We start from the raw sequence: 14,195 nt of genomic DNA on the forward strand, positions 1-14,195 counted from the left end.
CTAGGCCAGCGGCTCCTGACTCTAGCTGCTTCTTTGGGACGGGCCTCTCTGACTTGATGTCCGGCCCGGAGCTCCACTGCTCCCCCTGTGGTGGCGGCCAGGCCACCCTTCTGCTTGTCGAGCCAGAATCCCTGCGGTCCTCCGGGACTCAGTCTCACTTTAAGGCTCTCTGTCTCATCTGTCAGCCAGTCCTTCGGGCTCTACGTTCAAAACGTCAGAACCTGAGTTCTCGCCACCTCCACCATCGCCTCCGGGACGTGCGCGTTACCGTGGAAGTGGCCTCACACCTGGTCCGAGTTCCGTGACCAGGAGCAGCCCAGCAGCCTCCCTGGTCCACTCAGAGCCAAAGGCAGGTCAAGCCGGGCCTGCTCGGCCCCCTCTCTGGCTCCCGTCTGACTCCAAGCAGAAGCCCAGCCTTCCGCTCCTGCCGCTTCTCCGCTACCAAGGCCTCCAGGACCCGTCTCGCCACACGCCTCCCGCCCCACCGTGTCAGCTGCCGGGCTCTGCTCCTCGGGTTCCTGGGACGCGGCGGCGGGAGGGCACCTCCACCTGCGGGCCCTCCGCCTGCTCGTCCCTCTGCCGGGGTTGTGGTCCCCAAACAGCTGCGCAGATCCCTCTCTGTGTCTTCTGCTCTCTGGAGAAAAGGAGAGGGCTTTCCTGACCACCGCCTGTAAAACGGCCCCCACCCCGGCCTGCTTGCCCCCCGGGCCTGGACGGATCCCTTCCCTGCGGTGTAGACGGGCCACGTGCTGAGTGAAGGGACCAGAGAGAGTGAAGATGAGAGAGAGAAGACGGTCCCTGAGTGAGCAGAGGGGCCCCAGAACTGAAGGGGGCAACAGCAGGTCAGCACCCCCAGCCCCCCAGAGGACACGTGAGGACGGCCCCTGACTCGGTGAGCATCTGGCAGCCCCTCCCGTGTGCCAGCCCCGTGGGGGGCTCGGGGACGCAGTCACTGCGCCACCTGAGACGCCCAGAGACAGAAGTGCTCCTGCAGCACGTCCTGCACACGAGCGTCCAGCCGCCAAGGGGACACACACGGCTGCCCCAGGATCCCGAGGCCGGGGGACCTCGCAGGACCTGAAGGAAGAGGGGGAGGCAGAAATGGCAGCCCCGGGGTGGCAGGGGGCACGCGGGCCGAGAGGAGCCCCTGCCAAGCGAAGGAGTTCTGGGAGGCGAGGCGAGGCGTGCGACCCCTGCACAGATGCTCGTGTCTGCTCGGGTTTCGTGGGGCAGTTATGAAAAAGCGGTCCTCTGCACCTGGAGGAGGAACTGATTTCACAGAAAAATGCAGAAGGAGGCACAGATACTCCTCTTCAGCTCTGTGACCTCATTTCGTTGGAGCCCCTGCTGCGTGCTAGAGTGGGTGTCCAACCTGTGGCCCGGGACGAAGCAAGGAGGCCAGGAAGCCGTGTTTCCTCCTTTTGAGGAGATTCTGGTCTCATGGGGTCAAGAGGTGAGGGCGTGAAGGCCGGTGTGGGCCCCCGTTTCTTCATCGCGAGGCTGAGTTGTGTTAGGCGATGGCCCCCGTTCCTTCCAGTTCTCACTTTCCAAGAATCCTTGTTTCTGAATATACCGTTCTCTGCCGCGAAGGCTCCAGAGAGCAGCTTCCTGTCTGTCCATCTGGATGGAAGGGCAGGAGCTGGGGTCTGGTTACAGCCCTGAAGCCCCAGGCGCTATGAGCTGCCTGTGAGCTTGCTGCCTCCCCGCCCAAAGGGCCTGCTGACACCCATCCCGGAACTGGTTTCCTCCTGCCCGCACTGGTCCCCTGAGCAGCTGGGGACGTGTGAGGCTCCTGGCCCCTCTTCTTCCTGAGCTGCAAAGCATCTCACCTGAGAAACCCAGCCGGCTCTACAGCCTGCGCACGTCCTTCCCTACGAACAGACCGGTGCTTGGGGTTGTGGTGCCCCGTTAGTCAGCTTTTGCTTCCCCTTTGGTTGCGATCACTAGGGGCACACACGGCAGACGTCCCCTAACGGTGTCTTTCCTGCTCAGCGTCAGGAGCGTGAATTCTTCTGTGTTAGCCTCACCCCTGCCTGCAGCCTGGACTCCTGGGAGGAAACTGACACCCTCCAGAGTGGTTGTGGGCTGTCAAAGGCGTGACCTTGCCTCGTGTGGACTCCGGCGAGGCCACCACGTCCCACTGGGAGGGGCTCGTGCGTAACCACTGCCACCTTTCCCTGCTCTCCATGGCATTTGGGGCAGGAACACGTGTGCCCTACTTCCCCTGTTGCCTGTTCAAAACAGGGAAGGCATTGATTCTCAAACAGCAGTAAGCAAACTTAATTGTGACCTTCTCCAGTTCCCTGATACAGAAGTAAGACGTGGCCTCGTGGCCTGGCAGCCCCCTGCGCTGCCCCGGGGCGGGGGGAGCCGCATCCAGCTGTGCCTGAGGCCTCCGCCAGATCCCACCTTTGACATTTGTCATTAGAAACCAATCGTCTTCACTCACTGTGCATTAATTTCCAAAAACAACTTTTATTAGCTACCTTAATTAATATTCCTCTGCCCTTGGTCCGGTTCCCAGAGACCTGCAAGTACATTTGGAACCTGAAGGGGGAGAAGCCAGACAAGTCTCGGGAGGCTGTCGCTCAACCGGCTCTTAGAATAACTCCCCCTGTAATTTCCAAACGGTGGGCTAGTTAAAATAAGATGAACTTACTATCGTTTTCTTAATATAGGAGGCCGGCACCCACACCCCTTCAGCTGGGACTAAATATAGAAATGGGGGCATCACGAATCGCCCCCCACAGCGTAGTCGGTGGTGCCGGGCTCTGAGCTGCCAACGGCTGCTTTGGGTTTGCAGCAGGCGTGCTACACAGTCAGCCAGGCAGGCCCGGGAAAAGAAAATTCAGCCTCTATTTTTAAGCCGGTCAACGTGTTGTCGGTACTTTAAAAACAAAAGCAAACGCAAACCTGTAAGCAGTTAAGTGTTAGATTCCAAAATGTCTCCGGTACCCGATGTTTATCTGTATGTTAGTGGCCAAGCAAGTCTTACTTTTTTCCTTCCCATAATTCCTGAAATGAACGCAGTATCCAAGGGCAGCAGATCCTACTGTTTTGTTGGCATCTTTTAAATGGCGAATCTCAGGTAATAAGAGCAGCTCACGACAGACTAATTTGCCAAAGTTCTTTTCCCATCGTCAGCGGCACCTATTGTATCTAAATAGGAATGAATTGATGAGGTTTTTCAGTGGGAACCTGGAAAGAGGCTTTTTTTTTTTTCGGTACGCGGGCCTCTCACTGTTGTGGCCTCTCCCGTTGCGGAGCACAGTCTCCGGACGCGCAGGCTCAGCGGCCATGGCTCACGGGCCCAGCCGCCCCGCGGCACATGGGATCCTCGCGGACCGGGGCACGAACCTGTATCCCCTGCATCGGCAGGCGGACTCTCAACCACTGCGCCACTAGGGAAGCCCGAGGCATTTTTGAGAAAACTCAGATACTTGATATTTTTAATTAAAGCATAAAAAAGTGAAGGGGAGAAGGTGACTTCCAGTGTCAGAAAGGGCTGGTGGCTCCCTCTGGCAGGACAGAGGGCCTGGCTGGGCAAAGTAAGAGGAAGGGCAGTTACAAACCAGGCAGCTGGGTTTCTGGTTGTTTTTGTTTTTAAACAAAATTTATTTTTCTCAGTGGACACATTGATTGTAATGTCTCGTGTCTACCATCATAGATAAGGATATTTTGTGCTAACAGTCTTTCTTTACAAATGTCATAACGGGATGAGATTATGTGGATTTTATCGTCTGTTTTCTGCAAGGGCCATTTTCTCTTAGCAACAGAGAACAAGAATGTCTCAGCCCAGACCCGTGCAGCGATGGGTCCAGGGTTGTTCCTCACCGGGAAGAGGGAAGAGGGAAGAGGGCTCATAACCAACACTTTATTGTCCAGGCAGACCTTGTTTTATTGAGCTTCACTTTGTTGCACTTCACAGATTTTATTTTATTTTTTTAAGCAAATTGAAGGCTCGTGGCAACTCTGCATTGAGCATTTCTGTGCAGCACCCGTTTTCCAACAGTATTTGCTCCCTTCATGTCTCCGTGTCACATTTTGGTAATTCTTGGAATATTTCAAATTTTTTCATTATTCTTGTATTTGTTATGGTGACCCGAGATCAGTGACTTTGGTTGCAACAGTTGCTGTTGCAAAAGGATTACAACTCACTGAAAGCCCAGATGATGGTTAGCATTTTTTAGCAATAAATTCTTTTTTATTTAAGGTACGTACATTGCTTTTTTAGACATAATGCTATTGCACACGTAATAGATGACGGTGTAGTAGAAACATAACTTTTATATGCACTGGGAAACCAAAAAATTCGTTTGACCAACTCTATTTCTAAATTCCCTGTATTGCAGGGGTCTGGAACCAAGCTCGCAATGTCTCTGAGGTGCCTGTAATCTCAGTTTTAAGAGATCAGTTCCTTTCCCTCTAAGTAGCCGCCAGAGTCCACTTGGCGCACAGGACCCCAGAGGGCCCGGTTGTGCTTCACACTTCTCCGTCGCGTTTGTGAGAACAGACTCGGGGCTGCTGGGAGCCGCGGGCACAGATTTCTGCTTCCAGCGCTGACCCCGTGCTACCCGCACGCAAAGCGGGGGTCCGGGAGCCCCGCCTGTAGAAGGCCAAACACTTGAGTTCTGCACAAGTCTGTTTTTCCCCCAGAAAGTTTTTCCGTGTAGTGAGCCCTAAAATCTACCTTGCTGTCACTTCCCACTGACCCCACCGTGGTCCCCGGGAGGTAGAGATAACGGAGGTGGGCGGAGATGGTCCAGGTGGGACCCGTCTGGAGCGCCTCTCCTTGTGGAGCAGACCTCCTGTCCCTCAGTGCTGGGATTCCTCCTCAGCCTTGTCACCAGCTGCCCGTATATCACTGTCCCAGTACCTGGGATCAGCCCCGATTTGGGCTATCATCTGATAGTAGACTCGTGTGGTGGGGTCATGTCTGCCTCCTGACGTGGGCCCTGGAGCCGTCACTGTAACCACTTGTTTCCTATGGGTCTCAGCCAATCGCAGTTCTCACCCTGGTCTCCCAGTTCAGATTTGTTGCTGGCTCTTGGGGTCAGCAGGGGGCTGTCTCTTCACGTGTGAGATGAATAGTGATTTTGTCATCAGACACGTCCCCTAGCAGCTCACCTGGCTTTTCCTGGCCTCACCTGGACTAACTGTGATTGTTACCCAAGTTTGGGCCCTGTGACTCACTATTGGAGCTGCTTCCTGGGTTCGATTCAGCGTTCCTTTGGTCCCCGATTCACTTACTCACTTGCAGCCCTTTCTGAGTGCTGTGTGTCAGGTTCTGAATTGGTCAGGACACGGGGACTGTAAGGCGTGTCCCCGCCGTGTGCCAGCTTCCGTGTCACGTGATGTGATGGTCTGGGGGTGCCACACCGGGCTGACGGGGCAGCAGGAGCTCAGCCAGCTGCTCACGTTCCCCCACCCCACCCCGTGTGCCCTGGGCTCAGAGCCCATCCTGGCTAGCACATGCTTTGGATCCTGCAGTATATTTAGTAACAGTGAAGTCCCTCGTGGAACCTCTACCTGCATTTTAAAATTATTTTCTATTTTTGGCTGCGTTGGGTCTTGGTTGTGGTGCGCGGGCTTCTCATCGCGGTGGCTTCTCTTGTTGCGGAGCCCAGGTCTAGGCGCGCGGGCTCAATAGTTGTGGTTTGCGGGCTTTAGAGCACAGGCTCAGCAGTTGTGGCACGTGGGCTCAGTAGTTGTGGCACACGGGCTTAGTTGCTCCGCGGCATGTGGGATCTTCCTGGACCAGCGATCGAACCCAGGTCCTCCGCGTTGCCAGGCAGATTCTTAACCACTGCGCCACCAGGGAAGTCCCTGCATTTTGGATAAATGGGGCAAAACGCTGGTTGAAGGAGCTGATTATTACTTGTTCCATTTAGTCTTCCATTCTTAGCTTCTGCCTTTCAGGACCTACAAATAAGGGATTAATTGTAGGTACCTTCTGTGTTCTAAACATTAATCCCAATATAAATTCTTTCTTTCCGAACTCCAAGCCACCCCTCCGCGATGACACCACCCGGTGACTTGGGAGCTCTGGATCTGGGACCCCCACCCTGCACACATGGATGTCGCTGCCACCGCCACCTCTCAGCAGGAACTTGAGCTGTCTTCTCCACAGTCCTGTCTTAGTCTCAGTACCGTGGGATCTGGGTCGAGAGGCAGCGTGGCCTCTGGTGGCCTGTGGTCAGGAGCTGGTCCCCGCCTCTGCCTGAGGGCGTGAGCCAATACGTGCCTCTGCTTCCTGCTTTGTAAAACGGAGACAATAAGGGCCCCTCCCCCTCCGAGGCTGCTGTCCAGGGAGGGCCAGCACTCGTTCATTCGTTTGTTCATTCATTTGTTCTTACACTCAGTATGTGCTAAGAGCCTACCATGGGGCTGGCCCCAGGGGGCATTAGTGAACAAGGACAGTGTCCTTCCAGCCTGAGGGGCTCTGAGCCACGCGCTGGAGCATTGCCTGCGCCTTCCGTAAACGCCCGCTGTTTTTCGTCTAGTTCTCTGCTCCCACCACCATCCTGCACCAGACTCCAGTGTCGCCTTTCTTTGTTTTTCTCTCGAAAAAAATCTCTGGCTATCTCTGTCTCATCTGTTCCCAGAAGGACCCTGATGTGGCTGAGTTCGCTGGTGTCTCCATCGAAAAACAGGACAGCCGCACGTAGTACACATTCCATCATAAATTTCTAACATCCTCTGGTTAAAATGCCTGCAAACCCCCCTCCCCCGTGACACACGCATACAGTTTCTACCAGAATCCCCTCTGTCTCTTCATCCTTCTTGCATTCAACTGTTTCAAGACTCTGGATCGGCCTTTGCTTAATGTAATAAATTATCGTCTTTGCAGCTGTGTTTCATGGCAAATGCAGCCGACCCCAGACACCGAATGAGTTTTGCTGGTCACTTATCGCACTTGGAGTAAGTCTACGGGAAACACCTTCTGAATTCAAGCCTCCAGCTCACACCGAATCCTTTCGAGAGTGGGACCACTTGTCCAGCTGCTCTAACGACGTGAATTTTATGAGGCAGGTCAGCCTAGGAGCACTCAGTCTGGGCTCTCTCACTCCCTCTCGGAAACAAACACACGCACGTGTACACACACACGCAGGCGCAGACGCGCACACTGACCCACGGCCTCATCCGCAGGTGGTGTGTGTCGCCCTTGCCCAGCGTGTTTCCTGGTGTTCTGAGACATTTCCCTCATCTTTCTCTTTCTGTTGACATTTACCCTCTAGACCACAGCTCTCTACCCAAAGCCCCGAATTAAACCAGGGTGGAGGTCAGGGTGCTCACGAGCCCCTGAGTCTCTGAGCTGCAGCCGCTCAGCTCCTGTTCGCTCTGCACGGCCACCTGCGTGTCCCTGCTGCCATCTCTTCTAATTTGCAGATGCAGAGCCCAAAGCTCGGAGGATGATCTGCCTGCTCAGGGTCCCCAGCCAGGCGGGGGCAGGGGGCGCTCAGGCCCAGGCCCTCCCAGCTCTGAACCACCCTGTGGGAGGGACAGTGCCCTCCCCCGCCAGGTGACCTGTATGCTGGCCTGTGTTTTCACCTCTTTGGAGCCCCAGGCCGGTGAGGGACTTGGCTGCTAAGCCAGCACTTGCCCTGCCTTCATCAAGGCCCCTCCCTCACCGTGGGTAGAAAGGCCAGGAAGGACTCGTGCTGGGCTTAGGCATGGCTTCCCGGGTCCATTTCCAATATGACTTAACCCCCCAGAGGCTCCTCGCAAAGCCAGGTGTTACCCCTTGTCTCAGACCTTGAGCGCCAAGCTGCTTGAAGCCCGGAGCCGCCCTGCCCTGCCAGCCGCCCAGGGTTAACACCTGGCACCGGTGGTTCTGTTTTCTGCCGAAGAGCCTTTCCCCAGCCTCTCATTTGCACTCTCTTTAGAATTGGACCTTGTGTGACTTTGAGCCTCCGTTGGCGCAGTATCTTTGAAAACGCTTTGAGAGTGGCAGGTGCCCGCTAACTCTGCCCCATTGTCTCCATGCTTCATCGTCATCGTCAGGATCTTGCATGAGAAAAGTCATGGTAATAGAAGCATAATTTTAAAATCAACAACCCCAATGTTTTCGTTAAAAAAACTTTTTTATTATGGACGTGCTCAAATATACACAAAGGTAGAGAGAAGAGTATACCAACCCCCCAGGTATGCCTCTCCCAGACAGAGGGCCCCTCCCTGTCTCCCACGTTCCTTATAACTAGTGTCTTCTGCTGTAGTATCTGTACGAGGCCTCTGGTCCATTACATACGGGGCTTCTGTCCTGTTTTTAGTTTATTGTATTTTGTTTCCCCTTCACGGTAAAGAGAGTTTTAATTAATCACCAATGTTTAAAAATTGGTAGATTCTTCATAAACTTGTAGGTTCCAGGCTTCTCTTAAAATATCGTTAGTCTGGTCGTGCTGGGCCCTTGTTCCTGGGGCTGAGGGACAGTAGGAGGGGCTGAGCAGCAGCTGTCCTGTAGAAGGGTCCCCGCCAGCTCTCCTCGCCGTCAGCTGTCCAGCGTCACCTGCCTGGCCCTGCAGGCACTGAAGTTCACGAGCCCCACCTGAAACATGACTCCCCGGGAGCCAGGGTTTTATGAGCCTGCCTCTCTCTGCATTTTTAGAAATCATTCTGTGCCCTTGGGTGAATGTACATAACTTTTTGTTGTTGTTGTTTGCTTTTGGCTGTGTTGGGTCTTCGTTGCTGCGTGCAGGCTTTCTCTAGTTGTGGTGAGTGGGGGCTACTCTTCATTGCAGTGCGCGGGCTTCTCATTGCGGTGGCTTTTCTTGTTGCGGAGCACGGGCTCTAGACGCGCTAGCTTCCATAGTTGTGGCTCACGGGCTCTAGAGCGCAGGCTCAGTAGCTGTGGCTCACGAGCTTAGTTGCTCCGCGGCACGTGGGATCTTCCCGGAACAGGGCTCGAACCCGTGTCCCCTGTATTGGCAGGCGGGCTCTTAACCACTGCGCCACCAGGGAAGTCCACATAAGTTTTAAGATTTCTGATAGTTGTCAGGTAGATCAATATCATTTTGCTGCTTTTATAGGTCAAAACGGTTGAATATTGGCCATTTCATGTAGTTTGACCTAATAAAAGATATGGTTTAAGGTTTTAAATATAAGATAAGAAGACTATTGTGTTGCCCTTGGTGGGGCAGGAACGGGGGGGGGTAGGGGGTTAGCAGCAGGTATGCCGTCCTGATCCCGTCAATTAAGGGAGCGCCAGCAGAAGAAAACGTCTACGGCCTGAGGTTTTAGACACCTTGGCCCGACAGTGCTCTCTCAGTCAGCCCACTTGTCTAGTTTTGTTTGTTTTCTTATATAACAGCTTTATTGAGATGTAATTCACATGCCGTACAGCTCACCCATTACAAGTCATTGATTTTTAGTCTGTTCAGAGTTACACAACTGTCACCGCAATCAATTTCAGAACGTTTCCATCACCCCGAAGAGAAGTCTCATAACCACTTCTCCCACATCCCCTATCCCTAGGCAGCCATTCCCCTACTTCTCCCACATCCCCTATCCCTAGGCAGCCATTCCCCACTTCTCCCACATCCCCTATCCCTAGGCAGCCATTCCCCACTTCTCCCACATCCCCTATCCCTAGGCAGCCATTCCTCTACTTTCTGTACCTATGGATTTGCCTATTCTGGAGATTTCATATAAGTGGAATCCTCCAAGATGTGGTCTTTTGTGTCTGGCTTCTTTTGTTTTTCTTTTGTTTGCGGTACGTGGGCCTCTCACTGCTGTGGCCTCTCCCGTTGCGGAGCACAGGCTCCGGACGCGCAGGCTCAGCGGCCATGGCTCACGGGCCCAGCCACTGCACGGCATGTGGGATCTTCCCGGACCGGGGCACGAACCCACGTACCCTGCGTCGGCAGGCGGACTCTCAACCGCTGCGCCACCAGGGAAGCCCTGTGTCTGGCTTCTTTCACTCAGCGTAATGTGTTAAGGTTCATCCATTTTGTAGCCTATGTCAGTGCTTTGTTTCTTTTTACTGCTAAATACTATCCCATTGTATGGCTATGCCACATTTTCCTTGTGCATTTATTGGTTGGTGCACATTTGGGTTGCTTCCATCTTGGGGCTATTATGAGTAATGCTCTCATGGGATCAAAAACTCGTGTACAGGTCTTTGCGTGAACGCCTGTTTTTATTTCTCTCCGGTGCACACCTAGGAGTGGAATTGCTGAGTCACGTAGCAGCTCTGTGTTTAGCCTTTCAAGACCCTCCCGACTGTTTCCAAAGCGGCTGCACCATTTCCATCCCCAGCAGCCGTGTAGAGGGTTACGATTTCTCCACATTCTCACCGGCGCTTGGCATCTGGCTTTCTGATTGCGGCCATCCTGGTGGAGAGTGTGACAAAGCTTTCCTGGCAGGATAGGATGCCTGTAGAGGTTAGGAGAATGGTCGTCACTTTGTCAGTGGCCTAGAACCTCAGCCACAGTCATCTTCCAAAGCTCTCAGGGAAGCCAGGTTTGCGGCCCTGCGGGTGGGAATGGGGGCATTGTTTCCCATAACTTGTTTCCAGGACAGGCAATAGGCTCCCCTTCCCCATGTCTAACCTGCCGCCTGCCCTTCTCTGCAGGGGTCACCATGAAGCTCATGGACGAGGTGGCTGGGATCGTGGCCGCGCGTCACTGCAAGACCAACATCGTCACGGCTTCTGTGGACGCCATTAACTTTTACGACAAGATCCGAAAAGGTAAGAGAACTCCACCAACAAAGAGGGGCGCTGCCTTGGCTGCTTGGGTCCCGTGTACAGTTTGCTTTTGGTTCACCCTGCCTGTCCCGGGCCCTGGCCTCTGCCCATCTGCCAGGACATAGGAGCCAGAGCCTCGAGTCTGCCTTTGGTGATGCATCTGTGAAGTTACGGTTTGCCGGTTTGACTTTTCAGTCTGGTAAATTCTGTAACTCAGTTGAGATTGGGGCCTTTATCCTGCTGAAGAGCCACATAAACTCGTCCTCTTAAACTGCCCCAGGCACGGAGCCCTGCGAAGACCCTACACACACAGTTGCTGCGACCACTGCCACCAGATCCCGTGGCGGCACGTAACCTCTCTCTGGGGGCACGGGTCCCCCGTGCCGTACGCAGTGGCGGGGGCAGAGCAGAGAAGCCTCCGGCCCTCTCCTCGGCCAGCCTGCCTGCACCATCCAGGGCAGCGCTGGTGTTGGTGGTTTTCCCGACACTGAGGTCTAGTCCCAGCCCCGCCCAGAAACAAGATGGTTCCCGTGCTTGTTTCACATAAATGCTCATCTGAAGAGGTACAGTGACTGTCCCCTCCTGGCACGTGGTGACTTCTGTCTGTCGTGTCTTCTGAGATGAGGCCATGTGGCACCAGAAAGCAGCCCTTCACCGTGGGGTCGGGGGTGTCCGGGCTGCGAGAGCCTGACTGGTTCTGAAGGAGCCTCACCAGGAAGGCAGCCGTTGGAAAAGCTGAGTCAGACCCGTCCCCAGGCCGTGGGGGGGACAGAGGAGAAGGAAGGGAGGCTGACTCCTTGGCACCAGCCTCGAGGGGCACCGCTGATGGAGCAGTGCTGGGTCCAGAGCCACAGAGACCTCATCCGGGCTCCGAGGCCCCGACCTGGTCCCAGCCCGGCTGCGCGCTCTCTCCTGCAGACACGCCTGTCAGTTGAATGCCTGAGTGCTGGGGACAGGCGTCCCGAGATCGGAAGGGTGAAGGGGTGCCTCCCCTTCCTGGCCTAACTGAGAGCACGTCAGTCTGACCCACACTGGATTTGGGGTGCTTTTAGGGGAAGGGTGGTCTGCAGCGCTGCTTTGTAGAATCCCTTCCCAGCTAGTAGGCGATTGCCTCAGACACAGAGCACAGTATCATTTTAGGATTTGCCCAGAACAAGTGGGTCTTGTCTGTCTTGGCTGGTCCCCCCCGGGCCTTGGTGCCGTGTGTGGTGGTGGTGGTGTGGACGTTTGGAAAAGGAAGGCTCCTCTCGTGCCACGATTCCTGGCCTCTCCTTTTCTGGAACTGCTCCCTGGGTAAGTCACTGTGATCACAGCTCCACTGTTAAACATGACTTCAAAACCCACTGTGCAAAATGCACTTACGTTCCACAGAGCTCACTTGTTCAGGGTCTCCCGGTTGCCCTTTGAGCACCGCCAGCTAAGAAGCAAAGTGGGCCTTCCTCAAGAGCCTGCCAGACTTCTCAAGGTCAGCCCTGTTGGCGAAGGTGCTTTGCAGTTGACAGAAGCTCCCAAACAATGAAAGTTGACCTTCCTTCGTTAGAAAAAAGGAGCCGATGAAAGAGCCCTCACCCCCGACACTTCACCCTCAGTCCCTCATGTGACCAGAATTACCTTTCAAAGAGGTCAAGGAGGGGCCGCGTTGGTTCGTTTTGAGCGGAGACAATGAACCCCGGATGGAGGAGAGCACTTTTTCTAGGGGTACGTTGAGGGGCCTGGGGGACGTCAGGGCTACGTGGGTACAGAGAGGACTTTGTTTCTAAAATGTTACTCGTATTCCAAAGCACAGAAAGGGACCTCCATTTTCACCAGCCGTACTTTCTGGCAGAACATTCCACCATGGATGGAGTGAGAGTGCAGGGCGGGCCGTGGGCTGACCGGCTACCGCCTATGGCGCTGAGCCCTCCGCAGGCCCTCCATGCACCTCGTGCCGTCACAGCCTTGGCCTTGGGCCTGTGCGGCCCCGGGCCCCAGAGCTGGGCCTCCTGGCCTGGGGAGCCCCCCAGAGAGCAGAGAGATTGCTTCCATTTTCTCAGGTCACATCTTGTTTTGTGTATAGAGGAATTTGGGCCAAACTGAAATAACAGTTATGGAGTCCCCTGGGGCCGGTGCAAGAAATGTTTAACAAAGACCTAGAAGAATTAAAGAACAAACAAACAGAGACGAACAATACAATAACTGAAATGAAAACTACACTAGTAGATCACATTGTGGGTCACAAATCAAGCCTCAGTAAATGTAAGACAATTGAAATCATATCAAGCATCTTTTCTGACCACAACGCTATGAGATTAGAAATGAAGGGACAACATTAAACGCAACAACATTCGCATATATTATAGGGGTCCCAGAAGGAGAAGAGAGAGGGAAAGGACCAGAGAAAATACTTGAAGGGATTATAGTCGAAAACTTCCCTAACATGGGAAAGGAACTAGCCACCCAAGTCCAGGAAGCGCAGCGAGTCCAGGATGACATGATACTATACACAGAGAATCCTAAAAACGCCGCCAGAAAACTACTAGAGCTAATCAATGAGTTTGGTAAAGATGCAGGATACAAAATTAATGCACAGAAATCTCTTGCATTCCTGTACACTAATGATGAAAAATCTGAACGTGAAATCAAGAAAACACTCATGGAAATATGTTAATATAAATGTTTCAGACATTACATGAAGTTTCTAAAAATCTTATATGTTCTGATATAATGTTATAAGTCATAATTCTAGTTGTTACTTTAAAATGTATATCTCAGAAATAAGTAGAAAAAAATTTTAATAAATAAATTAGTAAAAGTAAAAAAAGAAATACCAAAGTTACTTTGTTGAGTCCATGTTTTTCTTAAGGACATTCACTGCCCCAGCTCTCTGGAGCTTAAACGCTGAGCTGTTCTTAAAGTTTGCAACACTTGACAACGTGGCCTTGGGAAGAACAGTGTTTCATTATTATGTTTTCTTTTCCAAATCCCTGTCCTCTTTCTGAAATCTGCCCTGGAAGAGGCCCCGGGTGCTGGGGGAGTCGGTGGGGCACCTGCCAGCCCTCCTGGGTTGTGCCACTCCAGGCAGCTCGACCATGATTTAGAAACAGAGATGAGCTCACAGCTCTGCTCACTGCAGGCGCTCCATCTATTTAAATTTAACTCTGGCAAACGCTGCTCACTTTCGAGTGCCAGACATTGTGCTAATAAAGTGCTTTTTACGATTACCCCTCACTTGGGGGTTTGAGACAAGAGCTCTTGTTATCCCCGTTTTTCCGATCTGGAAACTGCTGATGGAGGGGTTTATTAAACTGCCCACGGCCGCAGGGCTGGTCCATGGTGGAGCCTGGCAGGGAGGCTGGACTCCAGGGCCAGAGCTCTCAGCCCCAAGCCCTGGTGCCTTCCCACCACCGCCCGGGCTTGAACCACATGGCATCCGCTGCGAGGGCCCGGGGGCGTCAGCCTCGGTGGGTGGTGCTGATGAGTGCAGTGCCACCCATCTTAGGCGCCCGCACTGGACCGCCAGAGCCACCGCCGT

General features: G+C 53.7%; 1 protein-coding gene across 1 annotated transcript in view; it reads left to right on the top strand.

Annotated features, from left to right (window-relative positions):
* ACOT7 (acyl-CoA thioesterase 7) overlaps positions 1-14,195 on the top strand; it is a 66,107-nt gene that overhangs the window by 29,667 nt on the left and 22,245 nt on the right. Inside the window, exon 6 of the mRNA XM_024756118.1 lies at positions 10,571-10,687. Coding sequence (XP_024611886.1) covers positions 10,571-10,687 — 117 coding nt within the window. The remainder of the gene's footprint in view (positions 1-10,570; positions 10,688-14,195) is intronic.

The sequence above is a fragment of the Neophocaena asiaeorientalis genome, unplaced genomic scaffold (assembly GCF_003031525.2).
Source record: "Neophocaena asiaeorientalis asiaeorientalis breed wild unplaced genomic scaffold, Neophocaena_asiaeorientalis_V1.1 scaffold1247, whole genome shotgun sequence".
Lineage (NCBI taxonomy): Eukaryota > Metazoa > Chordata > Mammalia > Artiodactyla > Phocoenidae > Neophocaena > Neophocaena asiaeorientalis.